The sequence below is a fragment of the Trichoderma asperellum genome, chromosome 6, assembly GCF_020647865.1.
Source record: "Trichoderma asperellum chromosome 6, complete sequence".
Classification (NCBI taxonomy): Eukaryota; Fungi; Ascomycota; class Sordariomycetes; order Hypocreales; family Hypocreaceae; genus Trichoderma; species Trichoderma asperellum.
In genome coordinates, this window is record NC_089420.1 from 1,504,452 (window position 1) to 1,531,408 (window position 26,957).

The following is a 26,957-nucleotide window of genomic DNA, read 5'->3' on the forward strand; positions in this document are numbered from 1 at the left end:
AGAAAAATATCAAAAAAAGAAATGCCCACTATCAGAGTCGAACTGATCACCTTGTCATGTCAAGTGTTTACTAGTGACACGCTATACCGCTTAGCCAAGCGGGCGAAGAGCTGTTATTGGTAGGTGGCGAGTTATTACAGTATATACATAGTTTGTAATGCACGACCCAAACATTGCGGGGCTCAAAGACTTGAGATCAATTGACAAGTCATCTGCATAGTTCCTGTTGATCCACACTCGTTGGCTCCCAACTGCAACACATTATGCAAGTCGAAATAGTATAACTATAACTACCATTTTGCTCGTATGTTTTATTAGTAGCAATATGAACTATTGGTGCAAGTAGGATGGCATAAGTACCGATACAAGACTAGGATGGCGTGGTTACTCCATTGCCTTGGTTAGATAGTCTGTCGGGATCAATCACAAAAGTTGGGTGTACAAACCCGCAGCACCACAAGAACCATGGCTGCGCCACCCTTGGTCCAAGTAGATGCACTGACCGACCTTGTTGAATCATCTGTTTCATATTATAACCAAGCAGCTTTGGTGCATGGGAGACATATCCACTTCCATAAGAAAAGGGCAAGGCTGTAAGAGCTATGTAAGTCTAATATGTCGGCAGTTGTTTTGCGTACTAGTCATAGACAACAACCCCCACAAGAGTAAAAATGCTATTGAAACCAAAAATTCAAAAGAGCCAAATTACGTAGTCATGCTCGCAAGATATTACTCGATTGTTAGATTGAGTGTGGGCCGATTCAGCAGAGGTAGCAGTAGTTTCGGGGAGTTAGACGCATTGAGATCGGCTGATGTTGTAGTTTTTGTATCGGGGACATCAGGTGCAAGGCAATTATCGCTGAGAAACAGCAAATATAAACACATTTCTGGCATAGCTAGTCCTGCTAGAACCTACTAGAACAATCATCCGACTTCGCGTAGAGATCCAGCTTCCCGGGCGCTTGCTAGTACGATATAAACGAGGCATTAATTAGGATGATGCTTATGTCGTGCGCATATAATTAAGTTTTATTCAGCCTACGACTTGTCAAAATTCCAACCCAATTGGCGGCGCTGAATATTCCAATATCAGATCATCAGTGCCTCGCCTAAGTCGGGAGTGGACACTCGGCACTACCCGTACTGGAACTGGGCCGGCGCTCTCCGTTTTGAAGACCCGTTTCCCAAAGTTAATAACGGTACAAGGTGCAGCAGCTTCTCATATCTCTCTTGCGTCTGCAATTTCCTTGCACTTTCCTCATTCGCCTTCTTGCTTCTTCTCCCGCCCAGTACACACGTACTACATAGTGCGTAGTGCGTAGTACATGCTGCATACCTACTGCATATGCGGTGCTGCATACTACTTCTCAATTGTTCGTTGGCAGTGGTTCACGGCATGCCGTTGTCCATTTACGACGCCCCTCGCCCTATCAAAGAAAAAACAAATTAGCGCATGCGCGGCTGAGCTCGGAGTTTTGTGTAGCGCCGACGCAGGGTCCAACAGCCCGAGATCCAGGCCTTTAGCGGGCCAAATAGCCTGAAGAAGCACATGGCAGTGGCGATTGACAGCAGCCCTATCCCGTAAATCTCGAAGCAGACGGGCCGGCAGGTTACAAATCCATGTTTTTTTTTTCTCCTCGGATATTGGAAAGCGCCAAGCAGTAACATTTGTTGTATCATGGCACTCACGACTGCACAATGGCTCTTTCCCTCGCTTAGCTCGCGTTTTATCTGAATCACTATGGCGTTTCTGCATTTCCATGACCAAACTCTCCCGCAGCCTCTTCCTCTATCTCTTCTGTCTTGAACAATCGCAGTGAATTGCAGTACTTGCGCATGTACATGTAATTTCAGCTCGTGAAGGATTTTTCATCGAGGCGGCTATATGGCGTGATCGCCCTATCAAGCTACCTATCTATCTATCCATCTTGGGAATTTTTCTAACGTCTATCGGAAACACTGCCCTTCGCTCTGCCATTGCCAGCGTCGGAGATCAAACAAGGTGGGCTAAAAGAGAAGAAGATAAGGAAGGGAAAAAAAATTCTCGCGGCATCCCGTGATATGGCCGCAGACATGGAGCCTTTTCCGAAGCTGCTGGATGGCATCTCCGTCTCCAACAGTGGTCAAATCGTTCCCTTTCGCTCAGTATACAAACATTTGCACCACACATGGGCGCGCACATTCTCGTGCGTTGCAGAAGTCTACGTTCAGCCTGAATCCTTGGCTGAGATCGAAAAGGTCGTCAATCTCGCGCACAAATGTCGCAAGCGCATAGTGACGGTTGGGTGTGGGCACTCGCCCTCCAACATCACCTGCACTTCCAACTGGTTGGTTAATCTGGACAAGTATAACAAAATCCTCTCTGTGGACGACAAAAGTGGCGTTGTGGTGATGCAAAGCGGCATCCGCTTGTACACCCTGTGCGAGGAACTTGAGCGGCATGGCCTCGCTATGCCAAACCTAGGCAGCATCAACCAGCAGTCAATTGCCGGCGCGATCTCAACAGGGACGCACGGCAGCAGTCTTCGCCACGGCCTCATGTCTGAAGACGTTCTCGCTCTCAAAATCACTCTTGCCAACGGAACAACTGAGCACTGCTCTAGGGACGTAAACCCTGATCTGTTTCAAGCTGCATTGTTGTCTCTAGGCTCACTTGGCATCATCTCAGAAATCACCTTTCGTGCCGTTCCAGCCTTTACCCTCAGGTGGAAACAGACCATTGATGCGGATGTAAAAATGTTCGACTCCTGGCCAAACGAATTGTGGACTCAGAGTGAGTTTGTCCGGGTCTGGTGGTTCCCTTACACTCGCCGGGCGGTAGTCTGGCAAGCCGAGAAGACCGATGAGGGTCATTATGACCCTCCAGTGAGCTATTATGATGGGTCCCTGGGCTACTACATCTACCACAATTTGCTTTACGTCGCCCAGTTTGTGCCTCGCATTCTGCCCTGGGTTGAGTGGTTCGTATTTGGCATGCAATACGGTTTTGCAAACGGATCCACAACGTCAGCAGTCCAACCAAGCCGCAAGGCCTTGTTAATGAACTGTTTATACTCTCAGTTTGTTAACGAGTGGGCTATTCCTCTCCACAAGGGTCCCGAGGCACTCCGAAGGCTTAGCTCATGGCTCAATCAACTCACTCCTAGTGACCCAGACTATGTGCCGCACAACATCCCCTTCTCAGCTGAGGGTCTCTATGTTCATGCGCCGGTTGAGGTTCGCATCAGCGACACGACGCTCACTTCAAACTCCCGGCCTTTCCTTGACCCAACTGTCAAGGACGGACCAACATTATACCTCAACGCCACTCTATACCGCCCTTACTTGCGTGACCCCCCTTGTCGGGAACGTTACTACGAGGCCTTTGAATGGCTAATGAAGGACATGGGCGGCAGGCCGCACTGGGCCAAAAATTTCGAAACCTATCGTTCCGAAATCGAACTCATGTATGGCAGCGACCTTGACAAGTTCAGGAATGTCCGAGATGCCGTCGACCCACAAGGAATGTTTCTCGGGCCCTGGCATAGAGCCCGTATTCTTGCAGAGAATGCTCAATATGAGCTTGAAGAGTTTGAAGTCCGGAGGACAAAGTCTGTTAAGGGCGGAATCACAGTCTTTGGGCAAGTTTAGACAGGTTTAAGGTTGTTTTACAACGAGTTATCTCACAATACGGCGGAGATGCTCAGCAAAAGTTTTTATAGACATGGAAAGCAAGTTTTCATTAGGCTATTATGTACATATGGTTGCTAGGCCAAACTGGCATCTCTCATAGTTTGCGACAGAGCAGGTTTAGAATAAAAGAGTATTTGAGCTAATTAATACGGAGAGTACTATACGAGATAACCCTGGACATTACCTCAACTATTATTCCATAAGGCCAAGGCCTAGCGGGTAATTTCAAGGAACCTAGACAGCTAACTGATGACTATCCTATTCCACGCTGCAGATTCTGCAAATTCCATATCTAGACTAGAAGGCGAATACGATTGCGATTGTGGTATATTATGAACGCGCCAATGTTATTCGGACGTTCAAAACGTTCGGTGAGGAAATACGCGAGAAAGGGGAGATGGCACAAAAAAATACGGCGTTTCTTTACGGGAAAACATGAAGAGTCCATCCTAGCGCTGATCAGGATCAGCGCTCTCTCATATGGCAAGCTTGGCAAGCTCAACGCTACTCGGCTGGCATACCTCTGTATGTACTCTGTAGCAGATGAGCATCGATTGGAACATGCTTATCACCTACCAGGAACAAGCAAGGATGTAGCACTATCTACTATCTTGTCTTCTCGGCGATATCAGGCGCACATTGCTGCCCTTGGCGTATATGTAAGAACTACCATTGCCACTACTGCTAATAATAAGCATGCTACCCGCTTCGTATAAAGCCGATCTAGCATGGAGTAGTATCATTCGGCTATGTATCCTTTTTTTTTCCTTAGCTAATTAATACCCACGTAATTCTGCTTGTAGATATGGTACCTATGAAGGAAGAAGAAGAAAAAGAAAGAAATGGGCAGATTGCGTGGGGTACCCCCCTCCCCTCGCCGTATAGGTATGTATAGAATACGAGATATCTGGGGCTTTTTGTTGCTTGCTGCAATTTAGTACTACTGTCGCTTACTATATCTTATCTATTACTAGCTGCTGTCTCTTGACGATTCGAGCAGCAATCCGCGCCGCTTGATATCTGCATGTGTATTTATAATACGGAGTGTTCCGCCGGGGGTTGTAGCAGCTATTTTTGTTCTCCTCTCTCGTTATACCCGGAGTTTCGGTAGCAGTTTTAATTTCCGCCAATGCGGTTGCGTATATAGGATGTATCTGATGGACATGAACGGCAAAACGCCTCACGGCGGCCTTGTTTTTTTTTTTTGGGGGGGGGGGGGAAAGAGAAAAGAGGAGGTGATGTTGGGAGGCCCCAGCCAATCAGGTATCTGAAAAACCACTTGCTTGCTTACATGTCAACATATATACTCCGCACATAGATTAAAAGCAAAAAGCGCAAGTCATAAGAGGAGGAGAGAGAGATATATACTCAATGTCTCTCCTACTGGTACGGGGAAAAATTCAACTCTTAGAAACGGTACGAAGCAGACAAAGCATAGCAAAGCAAAGTAGAAGAAAAAAAGATATTTAGTTCCTAGATTGTAAGCATGACTGGAGGAGGGCATAGGCAAAACGCGACTGACGTTGAGTCTTTGGGGGCTAAACGGCATCTTTCAGTTCCCTTTGTCACTTTTTTTCTTTCCTTTTCTCCCGTGGTTAGTAACTGTTTCAACTTTTGTCCAGGTAGGTACCTGTCGTCCGTATTCGGGAGTAGAATCCTAACATAGTGCCTGATGAGACGTAGCATATTGGGGGCTTACTACAAGATGTGCCAACCCTGATGTGGTATGCATGGCTTGCAAGCATGGTTACCTGAGATCGCAGTAGCGTAAACGTGCGCTTTGATTCACAACAAAAGGTCCCACGGCATACGGTTATGCTGCCGATGACTTGGCAACGCCCTCTTTTGGTGGCAAAGCTCTCTCCGGAAAGGGCTATGGCACCCTCCCATCAGTATACTCTGCAAGTAGCGTACACTCCCACCCCTTTTCGGCTCCTTTCCTTTCGTCTTTTCATTTTGCCACCTATCATCCCCGGCGAGCGATTGTCGGCGTCTGCAGAGCTGGCTGGGGAGAATGGCTAAGATTGGACTATAGTTCTATTCTATTTTTGCATAATATAGCAGACTACGGAATCGGAACTTCTCCGAACTAGGCTCGTTCTGGAAGAAGGATTCCCTCCCTTTGTCAAATTGCTGAGAGGCAAAGCTATCCTAATGATCTATGATGTGCTCCCTATGTGGCCCTGATAGCCTGAAATAGGGCATACGCTTTCTCCTTTTGGCCCATGCTCTTAGATACTTTCTTATATACTATACAGGTGCTTGGAAGATTTGGATCATTCTCAGCCAGCATGGTAATAGAACGCACTACAAGGAGGAGTAGTACCAAGACGATGGGTCACTAGCCCTTTGCTAGCTAACCACATACTTACTATGTACAACCCAGTATCGCTCAGGTCCAGAACAATCAGCGAATGATCTACGGTAGAGCTGCCCCGTAGTGTCTCGCTGATACCCACCGCATCTATGCCTTGGGCGGCTGTGGAGGTTGGTAATAAAGAGACGGTACGGAGTGCTTCTGGTGAGCGCCGCAGTGCATCGAATCAATCTTGTTAAGAGTCGGTGAGGCTTCTATTAGCCCTGTCGAATGAAATTGCCCTTCAGCTTGGCCTAGGGCTATCCGCGGGTTGTTGGGCAAAGGTGGGGAGCTAAGTTCAAATCGTGACCGTTATACTCCTCCGTTTTCGAGAAGCCCACCCACCTCGCCTCATCCCACTTCACTCATTGAACATTCTCTTTGTGGTCAGCAGAACATTATTCGGCATCTGAGACAAAAATGGTGGAGAACGCCATCTTTACATGTCCAAGATTAATACATTTATAGTCACATCTCTAAGAAAGAGCAACAGTTACTTCGTTTGCTTGATGAGTGCCTTGGTACCTTTCCTTGCCTTCTCTCTTTGTTCGACCTAGAAAAATGCAATCCGGAGTTGTGAAAAGGCGAATTAAGCAGTAACTTTTCCTTAGGCTAATCGGGGAGTCTTACCTGAAGCAACAGGTAAGGCTAAAAGGAGGAAAGGCAAGATATCCTGTAATATCTCATATTCTCCAACGCGGGATGAGACATCCTAGCAGAGATGATACTACAACATCCTTGCAGCAGACTTGGAACAACGGACCGCAGCAGGCTTTTAGCGGGAAAGGACAGGCAGGCATGGTGCTCGTACGTCAATACGTACTACCACATACGGAGCTGGCTCCGTTGCCAAGCTTTCAAGCTAGAAAGAGACGCTAGATGGCAACTCATCCATAAGGTGAGCGGGCTCGGGGCATATGAATAAATAAGGTATAAAAGTGTCCAAGCGTAGGGGTGACCGCTATAATTAATCCATCCATCGTTAATTGAATAGATTAAATACAAAACTGTCTGCAAGGGATCAGCAGCGGGCCGATGTCGCTGCCTATTGTAACTCTATTTCCGTAAGATTGGGAAACAAGCGGATCAAGTAGTGTATACGGTGTGGTTATGATAATAACAAGCCGCATCTCGAATGTTTTCATATAAGTATATGTGAGGAAAAGAAAGGAGAAGCGAATATCAGATACAGGGCATGGAGTGTTCGGCAGTTTGCAGCAAGAAAGGCGCAATACGAATTGCCGCGTTAGATTGAGCTGGTGTCATCAACTTGGCGGTAGGAGTAGCACATGTAGTTCAACTCCAGTTAGTGCGCCAGCCCAGCCTTGGGGGAAAGAGAAGCGTACGAAGTACAACGGACAGTCCATGCTAGGGCAGGCTCTGAGATGACGCATCTGCGGGGAAATGGCCCAAGAGAGGGGTGGTTTTTACTCAACGTTTCGTTTCATTGTGTGCCAGGCTGTGGTCTCTGGCTTGCTCGTTCGTCGATATCAGTCCCAATTACTCTTTGTACTCCGTACTGCGAGAAAGACACCGGGTCTGGTTTAAAGTGGTAATGATCTAGCTAAGATGTTTTAGCATTGCAACAGGAGAACAATCATAACCAATCAGCCATCATTCAGCATTGGTTGAGAGCAGCTGTCAGGTTGGTATAGTACTAACATCTAGATGGCGCAGTTGATGGCAAAGCACCACAAGGGTAGCAGCCAGGCTACTGCAGCCAGCCCAGAGCTGGGCTACAAATTGGGGTAATAATTGGTAGACAAAGAAGCCATTACACGTGCGGGGCGCCATTGGCGTCGATGAACTGTCATGGCGCCTTATAGTTTTGGCGTGGGCCATCTGTTGCACCCTTCGGAGTGCTTAAAATGCTGTCTATAAAACGTTGGGACTCCAGAGTGTCAACGGGGGAAGATTCTGATGAGCGGCGTGCGCTGGGACACGTCTTCGGAGTTCTCCTCAAAAGAGACAGGCCCATTAAGAAAAGGGCAAAGGTAGTAACACCACTGACAGTTTTATATGGAGTAGGTATACGATGCCACCAGCTGTAGGGCAAAGTAAGCTTTCGACTTACAACGATTCCGTGTTCCGTTCTCCACGTTCCGTGTCTCACAGGAACTCTCACTGGCCGGCGATAATGCCCGGCCGCGCGGCAAACCCATGAACGTTCCGATAAGAGGGGGAATGTAGCGAGGTGCCGCCGAAAATCATAGGAAGGGGTTCCAAAAAAAAAAAAATCAGCTTCGTCGAAGTAAGAACATGTTGGAGTGCGGCAGAGCTCGCAACATACAAGTAGACAAGGTTTCTGCCCCCTGCGGTGCTTAGGGCAAAACGGATACCAATTAAAGATGTTTTTTTTTCTGCATCGACCTCCACTCTAAGGAACGGTATCTGTAGGGCAACTATTCCAAATATCAATTGGTGGAGCAAGATACTGTGATCACCTCATCATACAGATGTGTTAGTGGAGCACTTTGCAAATTCCCCGTTCGTCGATATTATGCAGAGCATAGATCTAGTATTCGAGAACGGAAAAGAAGATAGAATCCATGTGTACGAGTAGTACTTGTAATACCACGGCACTGAGCTTCGACCGCCTCTGCTTGTATTGTTGACTCTGCTCTCATCTATTGCGGCACGGAACATTTTATGCACGTCTCATGCCTATTCGGCTCTGGCTCGCTCTGATTGACATTCTCGGCCACTTCATCTCACTCGCGTCATCCTGCGCCAACTTCAGTTCCAGGATACCACCACTACCGCACTGCCAAATAGAGAGAGGTATGTGCTCCATATTCGCTGCACCAGTTAAAGCTTTTCAAAGGTGAGTGAGCGAACTATGCCTCCACTTGACACGCTGATTCTGTGCGCTTCGAGCGACCAAAGCATATGTATGGAGTACATATGTACATATATCCAGAAATAAGGCGTAAGGGCAAATGGACGAAGCCGCACAGTAGTCGCTCAGTTGAGGCTAGGGGGCACAATACCAGGGGCTGGGCTGGTAAACGAGTACGTGCACAAGCCCAAGCTACCGTAGCACTATAGCAAGTAGTTAGCCTTCTGCTGGGACCAGTTTGCCGTGTAGATATTGCTCCCCTCCGCTCTGACTCTCTTCATCGGGATATGCCCTGATGATGACTTTATTTCCCGAAAGCTTCTGTGAACAACGCCTGCGGCATCATGGAGTAGCAGTTTCGTCCTAGCAGAAGCGGTGCGAGCAGTAGTCGTTCTCGGCCACTCTGGCCGCCGCAAGCCTGTCGGGGTAGCAGTAGCAGGGATATTTTGCTGGGCAGCAGTTGCTTAGAGGCGATTAAAATTAGCTTAAGACCTCCGTCCAACTGGGTGGGAAACGTCATGCCAAGTGGCTTGCCTTAGTGCTCTCTCTCTGACAGGGGCCCGCCGAAACTCGCGGGAAAAGGTTGCTGGTGAAAAAGTTTCTGGGTTGCAACAGCTGCTAGAGCTCTGCTAACAAGTGGAGGTGCTAGCAACGCAGCGCCATGCAGGCACTCTGTGGCAGAGAAATCTTAACGGATAAGACAGCATTAGTTTGTCGCTTGTCGCGCAATGCAACCCCAGAGGGACTGGAGGCAGAGGCAGAGGCACGATAACCTTGCGACAAGAGGTTCGCGGCCGATCTTGCTGCCAAGGGAGATGCCTGCGCGGTGTGTAATCTCGCGCGAGGTACTCCGACCTGGGGAGAGATAAAGGTAGGCGGCAAGTGGGTATGAGTCCGGGGAAAGAGCGGACGTAGCAGCCTTATCTGCCCGTTTGATTGCTGTCGGCAAGCGCCCCCTAGCACCCAGAAGGAAATAACCTGCCCAAAACCCTAAATGGGTAGCCAGGTCTTACCATGCGCGGCGCATGCCTGGCCATTACTCGCCTGGCGCCGTTTCTTACGGAGCACAGAGGGCTGCTTTTAGGTTTTTGTTTTACTGGGACTTCGCTTGTGCGCTTCTCTGCCGTTGCTCTGGTATCTACACAAGACAACGCCCTGGCTGTCAGCTCCTATTGCACCTTGCACTGCTAAATCAAAAACCGACACTAGCCCAAGCCACCTTCTGCGGTGTCGATATCCCGACATGCTAACCTACACCTTTCCCCCCCATAGAGCACCACCAAGGCAAGCATAACCATGTCTAATATAGCGTATCTGCTGCTCGCCACTGCATTGGCTACTTCGTACTGCCAGCATTGGTCCCAGATTCGACCGTTGCTGGCTAAGCATCTCGCTCCGTGGGTCCCAGCATTGTAATACTGCGGTTTGTAGTCGGCGAATTGCACCAGTTGGGGCCGCTAGGGGATCTACTACCTGCTAATACCACAGCCACGCCAATAAGTTCCTCGCGGCCGGCCGCAGCTATAGCAAAGCATCCCTTGATAGGCATTACACGGAGCTCGAAGTAGTAGCAATACTATTACAACGCCGTCAAACCTACAGGTGGAGGGTAAAAGCCGTTGCCTGGAAGCCGCGTTGTAGCATCACATCTCCAACTAACGGCTGGGGGCAACTCGCTCAAACGATAGGTATTTGACGTGGGCGAAGATGGACCGACGAAGATGGACCGACGAAGATGGACCGACTGTAAGGCCTTGCTGCTATTTTAGTTGCATTGCATCTCAGCCCATTGGCTAACTTTCGAGACCTGGTTATAGAGGCAAACGTGTGTTGAACGGGCTACCTACTCCGTAGGCGCACACAACTTGTGTTATCACGCAGGATGACAATCTCACCGTGTTCTACAGACCAGAGAAGCCGCTGGGAGGATTGTGAAGACGGGTTGGGTCTCGCGCAGCCGTCTACAGCTGGCAAAGATGGAGAATGAAGGAGACTGGTGTAAAGATCACCCACTTCTGCTGTTCAAGCTTAATACGTTATTAGTAGGTACTTTTCATCTGCATCCTACCAACATTAGCACGCATGTCCAAGTCCGTGCTTGCAAAACGATATAAACGCCAACGGCATCTATTCTGCTAAAATAGTGTTCCTACCTTGTATCTACAGTTGTGGTTTGAGTTTTGTTTGACATTCTTTGTGTTGCGGAGCAAACGGACTCTTCGGATCCTAGGTATCGAAACCTGTCGAAGCTACGGGGCCGCGCGTTTGTCCACTTCAGCCCTCCCCTTCCTCGGAGAGATATAGGTAGTATCCTGAGAGTTCTAGCTATCTTCATCTAGTGGCCGGTTGTAGCCACTCGGGGACGATGCCTTTGCGCCGTCGCTCTTCGCAAGACAATTAACTAGAGCAACGTGCAGCCTGGTCACGATGCAGATTCTTGGCGTGGCGTGGCGTGGCGTGGCTTGAGGCTATCCGCCAACCTTGATCTGGCACCTCTCAAGCCTTCTCGGTGTGTCTGGATGAGAAACGGGTTTTGCGGAGTGGCTGGATGTTGCATCAGCCCCTCCAGGCGGCCCCGATACGCAACATGATGGACATCCGCTCTTAGGGGCCTCAGCCGGTTCGGATACCGCTGCGGCAATATTTACCCGGCGTACGAATCGTCTGCATGTTAGCTGCTGCCAAGTTACGAGGTGACGAAGTGACGGCGAGTTTTCCCTTGGTGATAGTTCCCCCGCGTCATATAGCCGCCCAAGCCCAGAATTACATGCCAGATAATTAAGCCCCCTCTTCCGTCTCTCTGTCTTATGCTTCCGTTTGTTGGCTCTTGCATAGCCTGGATATCATACAATACCTTCTCTCCCCTCGCAATCTCTTTCCTATATATGGGCGTGTATATGTGTAGGTATGACTACGATGTATAACCGTCTGTGTAAGAAGAGTTGATTGGAGTAGTAACATCCACCAGAGCCTGCTTAGGAATGTGTATATAACTTACTAGGTACTGAAGTAATTGGACTACTGTTCGGGCTTGAGTATGCATGTATGCCAGTAGTGCTTCGCCCTCTAGGATACTCTCTACCCCTCCTCACCAGTCTGCAGGGCTTTATCTCTTCCAACTGTCAACTGGAGTGGCCCCAAAACCAGGGCAGATGCGAGAGGGCGCACCTGGGACAGATCCATGGCCTCGGGACAACCGTTTTCATCCGTACTGTACGCCGTCCCGAGTACTGCTACATACTTGTGCGTCCCATCGGTGCCAGGGCCGTTTTTGCCCCCATAATTAGGCGCCAGCCTGGGGTACCACGGCGGTGTCGTATTGGCAGAAGAGGCGTCTAGCGGCGCCTGCGGCCCCATATGCCCCCCCGCAGGTACTGTGAACAGGGTTTCAGAGGCCTTTGCTCAATCACGGGCTTGGCAAATGCCCTACCGCTACCCGCTACCAGGTCCAAGCACGGGCACGAGCACAGGCACGGCGAGCACAGGCACGGAGTGCGCATGCAAAATCGCATGGGCGCCGTACAGTAGCATCCAGCCCATGGCGTCTGACGGGGTAGCGAGAGCCTGCTGCAAGCGACGCCCCCCGCGGCAGCGTGTATGGAGCGTTGGTTGATACAGTTTTGTCACCGTTGCTTGCGCCAGGTCCAGAGTACTCGTACCTCCGGCAAGGGTACCTACTAGACCTAAGGTTAGTAGCTTCTATGCTGTGCTAGCAGATTAGCAGATTGACAGTTGGAGGGCTGCCCCCGGCGCAAGGCTCCAGGCCACTGAACTTTGCGGCCGCTGCGCTGAACCCTGCCAGAGCTGCTCGTCGATGGAAGGATGCGCAGAGTACCGAGCGCCGGATTCCCGCGTACAAGTACGCCGTGGCGCAAGCTGGGTACAGCGCCGTCCCTGCAGGCCCGGGCAGCCCAGGCGTCGCGTCCGCTGCAAACTGCAGCAGGCGCCAAGTACCTGCGCCGGTACCAGTACCAGAGGACAGCGCGGCAAGTACGGAGCGCTGCTGACCCACGCCTCGATCCGCTTGCCTTGTCCCACCCTTCACCTCGTGGTTCCTCTTTCCTTGGATCCCCTCTAGCCTTCACTCTACTTCTCTACTTCCTACCGGCATTTTGCTGCGTATCTCATCTCTCCCAACTTCGCCGTCCATGCGTCTCTCTGACTGATCGTGGCGTCTCGACTGGACTGCAACTGTCTTGCCGTCGTATCATAGCCCTTGCATCGCAATCTTCATACTCTGGCTGCTGGAGAATCAATCGGCCTTTGAACTTCCAGCAGCCCAGTGTTCCAGCCGTGTGTTTTTGCAGTTTCCCAGTGGAATCGGCTCTCTGCCCTCTTCTCTGACACAGCTTTGACAAAGTACGGTGCTGCCATATTACAACGAGTATCAAGAGTCGTGAAATGACCAGCAATCGGCCTGACGAGCCGCTACATCCTCCCATTCTCAAGCATAGAGAGCCGCTCAGTCTCCTTGGCCTGTAGTCCGGATTCCAGCTATGTCGGACGGCCGGGGCGGCATGAACCGTCAGTTTCGCAACGCCCACCGCCAGAGCTTCGATTCCACGTCCCAGCTGTACCCGCAGCGCGAACCAGCTCCTGGCGGTGGGCAAGGCGAGGCCCCTTCAGACGATATGCTGGGTGGCAACCCTCACTTTAGCGACTTTAACTTTCCCTTCTCCGCCATGCCCGATCAAGCCGTTCTCGCCCACCAGACCGACCCTTTCTCGCAGCACCAGGCCAGCACCATCTCTTCCATTCCGCCATCACATAGCATGAGTGCCATGAGTAACATTGCACGACAGCCCTTCGTACCGATTCTTGATCCGCCGACGCCGAATCTGGAACTAACGAGCAACTCGATGGCCAGGATATCGACTCCGGCGTCCAACTCCATCACCGATGACGGGAATGCAGACGACTTCGGCCACGTAAATCAGAATCGTGGCGATGGCACAGACTTGGGAGGCAAGTCGAAAGACGACTCTGCGTCGGCTCCTCCTGCCTGGAGTGAACTCAAGACCAAAGCTGGTAAGGACCGGAAACGATTGCCGCTTGCCTGTATCGCATGCCGTCGCAAAAAGATACGCTGCTCTGGAGAAAAGCCTGCTTGCAAACACTGCATGAGGTCACGCATCCCCTGTGTTTACAAAGTCACTACCCGAAAAGCCGCCCCGCGGACCGATTATATGGCCATGCTCGACAAGCGGCTCAAGCGCATGGAAGAACGCATCATCAAGATACTCCCAAAATCTGATCAGGATTCGATATCCTCGGTCCCCCGCGCTGTTGTCAAGCCTGCCATCCCAGGAACTGGGACAATGACGTCAAATAAGACTACCACCAAGAAGCGTAATGCGGACGAAGCCTTTGGCCGGAATCTGGAAGCATGGGCCAAGGCCCCCAGACCGAAACTACCGGAAGACCAGGCGGGCACACCAGAGTCTCGCGAGGCAGAAGAAAACGAGCTGTTGCGCGAGGGAAGGGATGCCCTTCCTCCCAAGGATGTCCAAGAGCACCTTACCGAAGTCTTTTTTGACAATGTCTACGGCCAGTCTTATCATCTCCTCCATAAACCGAGCTACATCCGCAAACTAAAGTACGACCAATTTTCCACGGGGAATGAAGCACGTCGCCTTTCCTTCCTAGTGCCCTACCCATTTCATCAAGCTCTACCAGTGCAACTGCTAACGCAAGTTTTAGAAATGATACACTACCGCCGGTGCTTGTTCTCTCTGTTTGCGCTATCGCAGCACGCTTCACGTCGAACCCAAAGTTCACCTCTTCGACCAAACAATTTATGCGTGGAGAGGAGTGGGCCTCTCACGCCAGAGAAATTTGCACCAGACGATATGACTGGCCCAACATAACGATATTGACTTGTCTTCTCATCCTGGGGATGCATGAGTTCGGAACGTGCCATGGCGGCCGTGCTTGGGCTCTGGGTGGACAGGCTATTCGTATGGCCTTTGCTCTCCACCTGCATAAAGATTTGGAATACGACCCCCAGATGCGAAATAGGAAGATCAAGTTGAGTTTTATTGATCGGGAAATTCGTCGCCGCGTTATGTGGGCTTGTTTTATGATGGACCGTTTCAACTCCTCTGGAACAGATCGGCCTCTGTTCATCAAAGAAGACACCCTTAAAATACCTTTGCCCGTTGCGGAGAGACATTTCCAATTTGATATGCCGGCACAAACAGAATATCTCGACGGCACCGTTCCAAATAGTGAGCTAAACGACCAAGGTCAAACGGGAGTCTTACCGCGCGACAACATGGGAGCAGCAGCCTATACTATCCGCTCAATATCCATTTGGGGTCGTGTTGTCACCTATTTAAACCAGGGTGGAAGAGAACAGGATGCATACCCAATGTGGGATACGAATTCCCAGTATGCCAAACTGGTGCGAGATACTGAAGAGCTATTACGCACTCTCCCGGATTCCCTCAAATGTACCCGCGAGGCTCTAGAGATTCACCGAGCCGAAAGTACCGCAAAACATTTCATTTTCCTGCACATGGCTATCCAGCAAAACCTGCTCTTCCTCCACCAAGCCGCGGTTTCATTTTCTCGCGATCGTATTGGTGAAGAGGCACCCAACGAATTCATTACGCAGGCCAATATTAAGACCTTCTTGGCCGCCAACAAAATATCTGATCTTCTCAGAGACGCTGAGGAGGTACAGTGCAGCATATCAACTCCATTTGCCGGGTACTGCGCCTTCTCTTCAGCTACCATACATATCACTGGTATCTTTTCTGGCAACCCGGCGATGAAAGCCACAGCTGAGGCAAATTCCAGCGTGAACGTAAGATTTCTGCGTAGCATGATGAAATACTGGGGCATGTTTCATTGGATGGTAGAGAATATCCGCATTCAGTTTCGAAATGCCCTTGAAACGTCCCGCACCGGTGGTCCTACCAATGGTAGCACCGCATCATCGCCAATCCTGCAATATTCTGACTGGTTCAACCGTTATCCCCATGGAGTGTCGGACACAGACTACATGGATCCCGCCATGTATAGGAAGAAGGAGAAGGGCGAAGATGGCGCCTTGGAGCAGAAGTCGGAGTTGCAGTCAATTGAAGATTTTTTCATGACTGTTGGGCCAATGCAGAACGATAAGGAAGGGCCACGAGCTGGTGCGTCTAAGCGCAAAGCCCCCTTGAAGAGGCCAACCGTCACGATATCAAGCAGCATAGACCAGCAAAAGTCTGGTGAACAGCTTACGGCGGCGGCAAGTGAGCAGCATCTCCATGAACAGATGAGGTTAGCTATGCAACAGCAGTCTCGGCAACCGCCCAGGTTCTCAGACACGCTCGGAGTCCAGACTACTAACACCTCTACCTTTAATCCCCTTACCGTATCACAAACGCAAAATCCGGCATATCCTATCATATCACCAATTAGTTCTGCCAACGGCGCACAATTTCCTCAGAGCATGCCCTTCTCCAATTTCTTCTCAACGGATATGCTATCCATGGATATTGAGCCGCCAGATACAATGATGCAGTCCAACTATAGCGACTTTTCAATGGAGTCTGGAAGTGTAAACGGTCTGCAGAATATGATGAATGGGTCTACCAGCTGGGGAAATATGTCTGGGAACAACGCAGCGGCTAATACGCAGATCCACGGCCAACAAAGCATGAAAGTGGACGGCATGAGTGGCGAACATGCTCACGCCCAGGGTCAGATGGACCAGAGCCACAATGGTTTGAACCCGTATCTGAATCAAAATGCGTCTCCAGGATGGTTCCTGAATTTAGATGGAGGCCAAGATATGGGTTTCGGGAGCGTTGATCCTTTTGCAGCCCTATTTGGCAGCAATGGAGGAATGCTTATGGCTGATCACCAAGGTGGCATGTAGCTTACCACCTTTTCAAGTTCAGTGAGCCGCAGCTCTGTGCGGTATATTCCTGTGGCCGTTTGATGATAATTCAAATGCGAAGCTGCCACTCGGGGCAGTAGCAAACTACGATAAATACGAGTGGGAGTTACATCAACGATCTTTGAATGATGCGGATCCCCCTTTTAAGTTCAACATATTTTATCTAACAGTTACAAGGCAGCAGCAACTACTAACTGCTTACTGTCATTATCTCTTATCACAATGTCGAGTGATGAGAAAAGCAAAACAAAACAAGCATTTCAAGGGGAAAATGGCGCTTCGGAAAGGGTGGATATTTGGATTTCTTTGTTTTCAAATGGACATATATCTATATACTATACCCAGGGAACACAATTTAGTCTTTTGGGGGAAGGGCCGGAGGACGCCTGATGATTGGGCTGTCTAGTATATATGCTGCTTGGCTGTCTTTTTTTTGTGCCTTTTTTTTTTTTTTTTTAGTATATCCTGTGGTGAGAAAAGGAGCGTCTGGAACCAACAACACAATTGAATGAGATACTTTTTTTTTCCTTACTGAATTTTTTCTTTTCGGGCTCCGTTTATTCGACTACTTACTGTTTATTCTTTGTTTCTTCTTTGTTACTACTTTCCCTTTCTATTTGTCTTTATTTGGGTGGGGACATACGTGACTGACTACTCTGCATAGTTTTGTTCATTTATGATGTATTATTAGTATTCTAACTAGTCTTTTAATGAATATTCATAGCAGTATGTGCTAACCCTTATGACGGTGCTCGTCTTCTCTCTCTTTTTCTTCCTAAAGCTATTGGTACTCCCAAGTAAACAAACAGAGAACTATAAAGAGTTGCGCTATGAATCAATAACTCTTTGTTTTCTTCCTCGTTAATTTTTCTCAATGACACAATACATATATTCTCATGAAATAGCCAATGACATATTGCTACGCGCATAAAAAATTAACCTCTCTTCTTTTCATACAGTCTTTATCAATATTTCTCTTGTAATAATACGAGTTATGGCATATAGGTATCCCTTGTATCATTATCATCATCTCTTTTCGAGTCAATGCGCCTCGCCGTGCCCAAGAAAAAAAAAGTAAGGTATAATAAACAGCGCCATCCAAGACCATATTGCCCACGGCCTTCTATATACTTTCATTATTTCAAAAAAACGCTTTAGTAGTGGCCTGTGCTATGCAAGTCTCACTTTGTTCATCATTCGTGTCATACTCTGTTCCCATCCTTAGTTTTTTTTTTAACCATGTACCCAAAACTCATTCCCTCTTAATGTAAACCGGAATTCCATATAAAACCACCGCCGCGCCATTAAGATATTTGAAACGACATGCACTTCTCGCCCCCGCCACTGCTTCAGCAAGGGATGCATCACCTGGAGCACCATCTCCTCTAGGGAGGCTCAATTCATCCACCCCTTCAGCACGGCTCTTAGCCTTGCTTTTGCTCTTGCTCGTTGAGCCATCAAAGGTGCCTCTTGCAAAGAGACCCCATTCCTCAAAAGTCTTGCCTGCAAAACGATCGATATCACGATCCGTCACGTCCCAGAGCGTACCCACCACGGCGGGACAACCCGCCATCATGTAATTCCAGACTGGACCATAGCTTTCAAATTCTCCAGCGTCAGTGAGGGCAGCGGAGCTACAACCCATGAGGAAAGTCGCTGGCCTGCACTTTTCCAAGCGTCGAATCGTCTTTCCCCGAATATACTGCGCACCGCTGCCATGACCAAAATACACCATAATCTCGGATGTCGAAAGAGCCTTTTCAAAATCCGACTCCTTTGGCGCTTTATTGATGATACCATTCCACGATGACAGGGTTGTAAAAGCTGACTGGAAGAATGTCTGTGTATTCTTCAGGTCAGATGACGGGTTAAGGATATAGGTACCAGCTTTTGCTGAGACAAAGTGGCCCTGTAATCCGTTTGTCGGACCTGTGCTAGCATCTTGAATGAGTTGCCGAAGGCATTCGAGCGAAGGGACTCGAGATACAGACAGGCCGTCCATGCAAGGCAAAGACTCCCAAGGGAAAGCGTGGAGCAGTTTATCAAGCACAAGTATGGTATGTGTCCCTTCCTCCCTCTCCGAAGAGTTAGCAGCATTGTGATACCCGCGTAGAGCATCGTAAGTCTCTAGGACCATTCCGTCAAAGTCGATCTCATCGTAAGCGTTCCGCTCGCCGTGGAACTGCAGAATATCCACGACAAAATAAAGCAAATCATTCAGCGCCTCATCAAACTCGCAGTCAGGATCAATTGGATTGCCCAGGCCAATGAAGAGATCGAGGATCCGAGGATCCAAAGTAATAGCCTCTGTCTTGGTCGCCGACTTCTTCCCTCGGCTTTTATTTCGAGATGGCAGGATTCTATCAAGCATTTGGTGGAAGTCCTTCCGAAAGCGTGCCAACAGATCCATCTGCTTGAATTGCTGCGAAAAAATGCCCCTGAATCCTCCTAGCCACGTAGTCTCGATAGTAACCAGGAGTCGCTTCAATCGAGAGTCCAAAGCTTCTCGCTCTGCCCACCAAGCCCCACGCTCTCCTTTGGCAGTAAAGTCTCGTGCAGAGTGACTGCTTTCATTTGCCAGCTTGATAAGTTCTAATAATTCTTCACGGCCGTTTTTAAAGTTGAAAACTTTGGAGTCGGCATCCCGAGAGTTAGCCCTTTCCAAAGGCAGGCGCAAAACAAACGGTCCTTGGTTCGATTGGAATTTTGTGATACAGAGATCATGATGGTTGTCACTCAGCGAAATAGAGACAACACTCCACTTCTCTGGGATCAAATCCACGTAGTTCTCTTGAAAGTTGGCCATATCAGCCACTGCTTCTGTTGTTAGTGGCTTGGCAGCTGGAGTTGTGATACGGATGGTGGCCGTATCGTTATTGGGCCCAGCTAGAGTCTGCTGTTCTCGCTGCCATGTCACGTTTCGAGCCATATCAACAGCAATCGTACCCAGTCCTGTTTGTGGAAGAGATTTTGAAGCCAGGGTTGCTGACAAGAAAATCACTGTGGTTTGAAGCAGCGTAGAGATACGACGAACCATGCTACTATCGGCACTGGAGAGAGCAGAAGCGTGAGCTTCTACGAGAAGCGCTTGTGCTCGCTCTAATGCATCTGCAAAAGCAGGATAATCAATATTCTTCTGAGCTCCTTCCGCGGCAAGTTCGTTTTTCATCGATAGCTGCATGTGCGACAATTTATCGGATAGAGCCATGGAAGCAGAGACAGCAGGGAACGAAATGGTCGAGTCTTGCATCACAGAGAAGACAGGATCGGAAATCATCTGCTCCATGCTACGTCCAATTAATGATATGGCCGTCATCACTTGCTCTTGAGAGAGTATGCTGATAAGCTTGGGCAAATCTTTGACTTTTTCTAGAGCCTGTAGAGCCGATGCCCAATCTTTCTGGTAAATGAGTCCCAAAGTGCGAGACATGATGATGGCGGTGTGTAGGGATGCGTAGTATATATCTTTTGGTAGCTGAGCGAAATCTGCTGCTGCAGGTGTCTTAGACCTGGGCGAGTCTCGCTTGGCGGGTTTAGGAGCGGCTGGTACTTTGACCTTTGACCTTGTTGTTCTCTTTGCTCTCATGACTTTGGTAGATTCGGCACTCTGTGGCTTTGCAATGGGCTCCTGGGCTGCAATGGGTTCCTGAACAATATGGATACTGGATTTATTCTTGGGCATGCTGAGGAGGTGAGCAGTCTCTTCAGCTATTTTCAAAAACTCGCCAGCCTTCTCATCGTCTCCGATTTCCCAATAAAACTCTCCGAGTTGACGAGCAAAGCGTACACGAGCAGAACAGGTATCACGCGGTAACTGTTGTTCTGCATCTTTAAAGGTGGCAAGTGCTTTAGGCAGCTTTCCAGCCTTAAGATAAACAGAACCAGTCCATGCAGCCACCTGTGCTTTGTAGAGCGAAGACTGAGTACTCTCCGCAATCTTCCAGGCAGAGTCAGCATAGTAGATAGTTTCCTGGAACATGCCAATATGAGCGTATACGGAAGAGATATGTAAGAGACTTCGGAGAAGTGGACTGGCTAAGGTCCAGAATCGAGGGCCAGTTACTTTCCCCTTTGTCGAAGCCAAGTCTGTGCTGCTGGCGTTGATATCTGATACGCTGGCATCTGGGCTCTTGGAATCGGCCCCTAGCGCAGCTTCTAATTTGGTCCAGTCATGAGTCAGCATGCGAATACTCGTCTTTACAAAGGATAGTGCGTCTTGGATATTTCCATTTTGAAGAGTAGCAATCGATTGTAGCAGTAAGGTGATGGATATTATCATGGATGCATGAGATTTGCTTTGAGCCCAAGAGGAATATGGGGCGTTGCAAATATCACCGGCTTTGGATAGAGAACCGAGACTATAAAGCATTAGCTCTTCTTTTTACTCACTACACCAGGATTTACAGCAAATTGAAATACTCACGCAGTGTCCATATCGCCAACACCAGTATAATACTCTGCTTGGGAGAGGTAAAACTCAACAAGGACTTGGCGCGATAGGCCATCGTAGCGGGTGATAAGCTCTTGAGTATGCTCTATTGTCTTTAAAGCTTGGGGGAAGAGTCCAATGCTAACGTATTGCGCTGCCAACTGGCTGTGGCCAAGAATCAAGCCGTCACCGGTTGCTTCCGCAGATCCAACAAATACCGTCGATATGGCGATGTTGAGTTCGGAAATTGCGAGCTGGAGATGTGTCTCCCCCCTTAGGCCGGCAAGCTGGTGTAGCGACCGTAAATGATCGAGAAGTCTTTGAGGATCGTCAACTACCATAAAAAGTTGGTCTTGCGTCTGACAGGTTCTAATGATGCCTTTCCAAGAGTCGATTGCCTGGAATATCATTGTAGACATTGTTCCATCCGTGTGTGTCAGTGCAAAGATGGATGTAAAATAGGCTTGCAAGTGCGGGATGAAATGAGATAGCAAGGCATCTTCCGCCCCGGCCCCGGCCTCCAGATGTCGCCATGTTTCCTCAGCAAGCGAAACAATATTCAGAAGCTGCTCTTCTTCTCCTACGCTTTGATAGTAAAGATTCAGCAATACACGGAGGCGGCGAACCGGGTACTTATCCAACGAGTAGATGCGAAGCAACGCAGCTACTCCTGCGTCGTGCAGTCCAAGGGGCTGCGACGACGAGGACGAGCCGATGAGACTGACGTACGTCAAATGCTCTAGAACCGCAGCACGCTCCACCTCAGGAAGCGAGAAGGTCCACTCATTCCACGCTCTGTCGATCCTAGCCATGGAACGCAAAGTGCGTGACAAGAGTGATACTTTGTCGTTCATGGCCCACGCCAGGGTTGGAGGCTGTGTGGAGAGAGCAGCAGCAACGTCAGATAATGCGCCGTTCTCAGCTACCTTGGAACAAATTGATCGTAGCGTGCGTACGGCATCATCAGTCCTACCAGAGCTCTTACACATATCTGCAAATATCTCTAGTTTTGTCGATAATTGTGCTTTCTCTTGCTCGGCCTCCGTACAGTCTTTAACGACATCAATCGATCGGTTCAAAGCCTGAAGAAGACGCTTATTCTCGTCTTTGGACCGATAGGATTTCTTTCGAAGGAGAGAAAAGACGGAGAAATAAAGACTTGAGATCTTGACGGAGTACCTGCCAAGATTCTCAACCTTGGTGGTAGATAGATTAGAAGCAGTCATAGATTCGAGAAGCGAAGCGCAGTGTTGAAGCACATCATCAATCGCATGCCATTCACTCTCTTCAGACTGGATGTCGCATTTGATGACCATCAGGGTAGAGTCAAGAGTCTGTCCAATAGATTGTGCAACCAGCTGTCGCCGCTGATCGAACTGAAGAACATGCTTGGGCTGTACATCTTTGCCTGGCGGCAGCCCCATCCATCGGCGTATAAATCGCGGATACTTGAGAATGAAAGTTTTTAGATGAGTTGTGAGGGCGCTCGGAACAGTGCTTTTCGAAGCATTTGGCCCCAAACAGGTCATCAGAAGGCCAACGACGGAACGCCTCGCCAGCGAAAGGCCCTCGAGAAGTTCGTTCAGCTCTGCCATTGTTCCACTAAGGCTACCATCCAATCCTTCAATGACCTCGCAAAGGAGAGGCTCGACGGTTGGGTCTAAGTCAGCCTTCTTCAGCGCAACAGCAAGGAGGCGCGCAGAGATTGAACACTTGAGAACAGAGGAGTCTTGCCCTGCGGTCAGCGAACCTTTCAATTCTTGGAACCAACCATGTGCTTCGGCATATCGTCGTTCTGCTTGCGCTGCGGATCCTAAAATATGGTGTATGGATGCTAGAGGTGAATTGAATGATGTTGCTGGGAGATACTTTTGAGAATGAATAAGCTGCATTATAGTGTTAAATGATTCGGATATTATTTGGTAAACGGGACCTCTATCTAGCTTTTGTCGTCGGGTGTAAGCTCTTAGACAGCGTGAGAAGGGTGAGAGCAAGTCATGATCAATATGTCCCTGATGCTGAGCCAGTTTCCACCACTTGAGCTGGATTCGGAAAGCCAAAGATTGCAACTCAAAGGCGGCGCTAGGAGATGGGCTAAGTCGCGGTTCGGTAGCTACTGCGTCTTCCTGACTAGAAATACTCGGCGCAAGGGACAAAAGAATCTGTGATATGGACGCCATTTGACGAGCTACCTTTGCAGCCTCCTTTGCCCCCTCCTTAGCGAGAGCAGACAGGAGGTTCAATGGGGACGAGGCATGTGAATCGCTAAGGTGGGGAAGAATAGCTTCTATGTGAGATGGTTTTTTAGTCGCTGCAATCAGCTTTAGAACCTGCATCTGATAGCCTGTGATGGTCGCAAGGCAAGGCTTCGCGATGGCGCCCTGAAAGTTCAACAAATCGGCGATTACTGCAGTGGTACTCGTAGTTTCGGATCCGCCCTTGGTCCCCGTCGATTGTTTTCCGCTTATTATACTGTCCAGCCTCCGTTTCAGCACTCTCAGCTCCTTAAGAGCCTGATCATGCATCCCTAAGCCTAGCAGCTTCCCCACCAGCGCGGACATGCCAGTCTCTAGCTGAAAGTCCGCCTCTTCAGGTTTTGTTGGACCTTTGAGGGATCGAAGTGCAGAGAATGCAACACGCGCACACTCCACTGTAGCAAGGCATCCCGTCGATTGGGCAGGCGAGGGTGCTTTCGTCGGAGTTGTTTCACTGTCGAAAGACGCAACTACACGGTTGAGTGCCCTGGGCTGCACGGGAGAAAGCGGTGCAGACAGAGATCTTCGAATTGACTGTTTCCCTGCTGCTTCTCGAAGGTCGCCATTTTGTTTTGACGGTGTAGAAGGGGGCAGTGGCTTCGCTACTTCGGACAGGGTCTTGAGCGTAACGTTGATGACATGAGTCGCCAAAGCAGCTCTCTCGCGGGAGCTCAAAGTGTCGGTTTGTGAGCTGGAGGCATTGTCTCTTCCGGCGCCGCTTTTCGTTCTCGTTGCAGATGCCGTCTTGATAGGTCGAGTGGCAGCGGACTTTAGTCTCGAAGGTAACGACTCGGGATCTGGGAGTAGCAGCTCTTTGAGTGTTACGACCGTTGCTGGTGTGCAGGTTGACGTTGACGAGACTGCCGCTTTGACGGCGTCGACTTTTGCCTGTAAAGAAGCCATCTAGGTTTTTTTTTTTTTTTGAGAGCTGTTAATCATATCATCTCAATATCCCAAAAGCCAATCCAAAAAGAGCTTTCGCCATGTGGCGCGAGGCTGATTATACAAATGAGTGCGTGAGCCTAATCGTCAATCGCCAATCAATGCATTTGGTGATGTGAACATGGGTGTTGGGTTTAGCGCCGTATCGGCTAAACACCGGGGGTTGTCTAGGGCAACTGGTCGGGATCAGACGGGCGCTTTTCGGAGATCCGATTAAAATTCCCCGGATTCTAGAAGACTTTACGACAGCTCGAAACCTCGAGGATTAAAGTCGAGAGAAAATCCCTACGACAGCGAGAATGGCATTGTCCCAGAAATTTCTCTCCTACGCCGGAAGGCAAGGTATAGCAGCCCTTGCTGCCAACGGCATTGCGCACGCAAGACCAGGGCTGCGCTTCGCTAGCACAGCGCAAATAAAGCCAGTGAACATCGTTGAAGGATCCTTTTGGAAGTCTCTTATCCCCAAGCCGATGCGCAGGACAAATCGCAAGCTCAAGACGAAGGAGAAGAAGGATTGGAACCCGGCCACTTATTTTATTGTCATGTTCCTATTCATCGGATCCATGTCTATCCAAATGATCGCGCTGCGAAATCAGACGGACCGATATATGCGACAGTCGTCACTACGGATTGCTCAGCTTCGAGAAGTGGTTCAACGCATACAAAACGGAGAGGATGTAGATGTAGAAAAGATTCTGGGTACTGGTGATCCCCAGAAAGAGACAGAGTGGGAAGAGGGTGAGTAATCCTGGGAATGGCCATGCATCAGGATATTGCTAACGACCAGTAATGAAGTGTTGCAAGCTATTGAACGCGACGAAGCATCTCGAAATCCCGAGAAGCAACCTAGTCAGAAGCAGGCGGAAGCCCAGGTCAAGACGACAAGCCAACTTGAGAGCGCTTCTCAGCAGCCGCCCTCAGAACAACCTGTCAAGACAAAGACGGCCAGTTTTGGAAATTTCTTTTGAGTCATGCCCTATATCTCGGAGCGCCTTTTTTATACTATATATCTAAAGGTGTCTAAGAGAGCATGTCTTTGAAGACGTACGGACTATCTTGCGAAGCATTGCCGATCGAGGCCTCATGAGACAATGAGGTCGATGCTAGCTTCTGACGAAGCTGCGAAACCAGAGCTGGGAGGACTTCGTCCGTTGATACCTCCACTCTTACAGCAAGCTCGCCGGCTTGGCTAGGGTTCAGGTCGGCAAAGAATTGATCCTCTCCTCTCACGCCGCCCATATTTACGATGGCGATGGGCATACCCCTATCCTTGGCTCTCTTGGCCAACCTCCATGCCGAATAGGTAGCGAGCGAAGTCCCCAGAATAAGAAGCCTGCCAGCATTATCGATGGCATCTTCAGCAGCGGTTCGAACATGGTTGGGGATGTTTTCACCAAACATGACGACATTAGGCTTTAATATGCCAGCTGTGCTCGGCAGTGCCCATGCACCATCACTGTCTGCCCTGACTGTGTGTCTGAATCCCTCCGCTTTGATTGGTGGGTCGGCCAAACATCGAGGGCATGGAGGGTATCTAAATGTGGTGTAAGGCGCATCAGGAAGGTCAACGTCGCCATCTGGGTTGACTTTTAGGCCCCTGAACTTCTTTTCTTCAGGGTCCTCGGTGTCGAGAGCTCCCGATGCCATTGCTTCCTCGAGTAGAGCTGCCCAGCGAGGGTTGAGCCGAGCAAGATGGCGTTGGAAATCCTCACGGGGATATTCGGTATGGCAGGTGGTGCACTTAGTTGACCTTAGATAGCCATGGAGCTCGAGCGAGGGCACCTGCGGATGAGCTCTAGGATGGAACGAATCAACGTTCTGAGTAATGACAGCACTGATCAGCCCAATCTCCCCCAGGTCCCTGATAGCGTAGTGTCCCGTATTTGGATTTGCCTTGAGAAGACTGGGCCACCCAAGAAAGCTCCTCGCCCAATACCTCTTTCGAGCCTCGTGATTTTGTGTAAATTCATTGTAGTAGATGGGGCGGTATGTCTTGTTTACTCGATACGTGCCATTGGGTCCTCGATAATCAGGCAGTCCAGATGATACTGAGAGCCCTGCGCCTGTGAGGACGACGGTAGAGTGAGGCAGGCGGTTAGGCGGGCGAGCAGCGAAGAAGTTGTGAAGCGCAGCGAGAGCGCCGGAGAGCGAGTGAGCCGAGGCGGGGATGATTGTTGGTGACGGAAGAATGTCAGTGTAAGGGATTCGCATCAAGGGTTTCCGCATCGGAGCGCTGGCATAAGGGCTGATGACTGCTCAGCAGCCTTCCGCCAGTATCTGCTGTGTTGAATCCCGCAAGGCACCCAAGTAGGCAATATTATGAGATGCGTATGGTTTTCTGATGATTTCCTGTTGGATAGCAGCAAATAGAAAGCAGCTGCGCTTGGTACTGGCGCGCTCGGTATATCTGGAGGTGCGAATAGATGCTGGGCGAGACAAGATCGCGACGGCGCTGGCCAGCACCGTCCTTGGCTAGCTGCGGCCTAGTCGCAGCCAACCAAGGCTGCCCCATTGACCTCGTCGTTGATATGCTGGATGATTATCTAATAATAAACAACGTCCTATTCCGATCG

At 49.6% G+C, this 26,957-nt stretch overlaps 6 protein-coding genes and 1 non-coding gene across 7 annotated transcripts; 4 read left to right on the forward strand and 3 right to left on the reverse strand.

Annotated features, from left to right (window-relative positions):
• Nucleotides 1–22: 22 nt before the first annotated feature.
• TrAFT101_009951 lies at nt 23–104 on the reverse strand. The gene has a single exon. It is a non-coding gene; the product is annotated as a tRNA-Thr (tRNA).
• A 928-nt stretch (nt 105–1,032) lies between these two features.
• Nucleotides 1,033–3,926, forward strand: TrAFT101_009952 (uncharacterized protein). The gene has a single exon (XM_024900094.2). It carries the CDS (start codon nt 2,062–2,064, stop codon nt 3,628–3,630), a length of 1,569 nt encoding a protein of 522 aa, XP_024761119.2. The 5' UTR covers nt 1,033–2,061; the 3' UTR covers nt 3,631–3,926.
• Nucleotides 3,927–12,689: 8,763 nt separating this feature from the next.
• On the forward strand, nt 12,690–13,272 carry TrAFT101_009953 (uncharacterized protein; the record flags this gene model as incomplete). Its single annotated transcript, XM_066128808.1, has 2 exons — nt 12,690–13,160; nt 13,228–13,272. 2 exons carry the CDS (start codon nt 12,690–12,692, stop codon nt 13,270–13,272), a joined length of 516 nt encoding a protein of 171 aa, XP_065984932.1.
• Nucleotides 13,273–13,363: 91 nt separating this feature from the next.
• Nucleotides 13,364–16,737, forward strand: TrAFT101_009954 (uncharacterized protein; the record flags this gene model as incomplete). Its single annotated transcript, XM_024905469.2, has 2 exons — nt 13,364–14,463; nt 14,568–16,737. The coding sequence occupies 2 exons, from the start codon at nt 13,364–13,366 to the stop codon at nt 16,735–16,737; spliced, it is 3,270 nt and encodes a 1,089-aa protein (XP_024761116.1).
• A 772-nt stretch (nt 16,738–17,509) lies between these two features.
• TrAFT101_009955 (uncharacterized protein) lies at nt 17,510–24,915 on the reverse strand. The gene is made up of 2 exons (XM_024903830.2): nt 21,182–24,915; nt 17,510–21,116 (listed from the first exon to the last, which is right to left on the reverse strand). Exons 1-2 carry the CDS (start codon nt 24,343–24,345, stop codon nt 18,011–18,013), a joined length of 6,270 nt encoding a protein of 2,089 aa, XP_024761115.1. The 5' UTR covers nt 24,346–24,915; the 3' UTR covers nt 17,510–18,010.
• Nucleotides 24,684–25,352, forward strand: TrAFT101_009956 (uncharacterized protein; the record flags this gene model as incomplete). Its single annotated transcript, XM_024900024.2, has 2 exons — nt 24,684–25,122; nt 25,180–25,352. 2 exons carry the CDS (start codon nt 24,684–24,686, stop codon nt 25,350–25,352), a joined length of 612 nt encoding a protein of 203 aa, XP_024761114.2.
• On the reverse strand, nt 25,095–26,942 carry TrAFT101_009957 (uncharacterized protein). Its single transcript, XM_024905468.2, has one exon. The coding sequence runs from the start codon at nt 26,608–26,610 to the stop codon at nt 25,405–25,407; it is 1,206 nt and encodes a 401-aa protein (XP_024761113.1). The 5' UTR covers nt 26,611–26,942; the 3' UTR covers nt 25,095–25,404.
• Nucleotides 26,943–26,957: the final 15 nt, after the last annotated feature.

Bases quoted from the DNA above. Each gene is read 5' to 3' on its own strand.
- TrAFT101_009952 (XM_024900094.2), top strand. From the start codon at position 2,062: ATGGCCGCAGACATGGAGCCTTTTCCGAAGCTGCTGGATGGCATCTCC.
- TrAFT101_009955 (XM_024903830.2), bottom strand. From the start codon at position 24,345: ATGGCTTCTTTACAGGCAAAAGTCGACGCCGTCAAAGCGGCAGTCTCG. The intron at 21,117-21,181 runs GTGAGTATTTCA...AATGCTTTATAG, and splicing joins GTTGGCGATATGGACACTGC to TCTCGGTTCTCTATCCAAAG.
- TrAFT101_009957 (XM_024905468.2), bottom strand. From the start codon at position 26,610: ATGCGGAAACCCTTGATGCGAATCCCTTACACTGACATTCTTCCGTCA.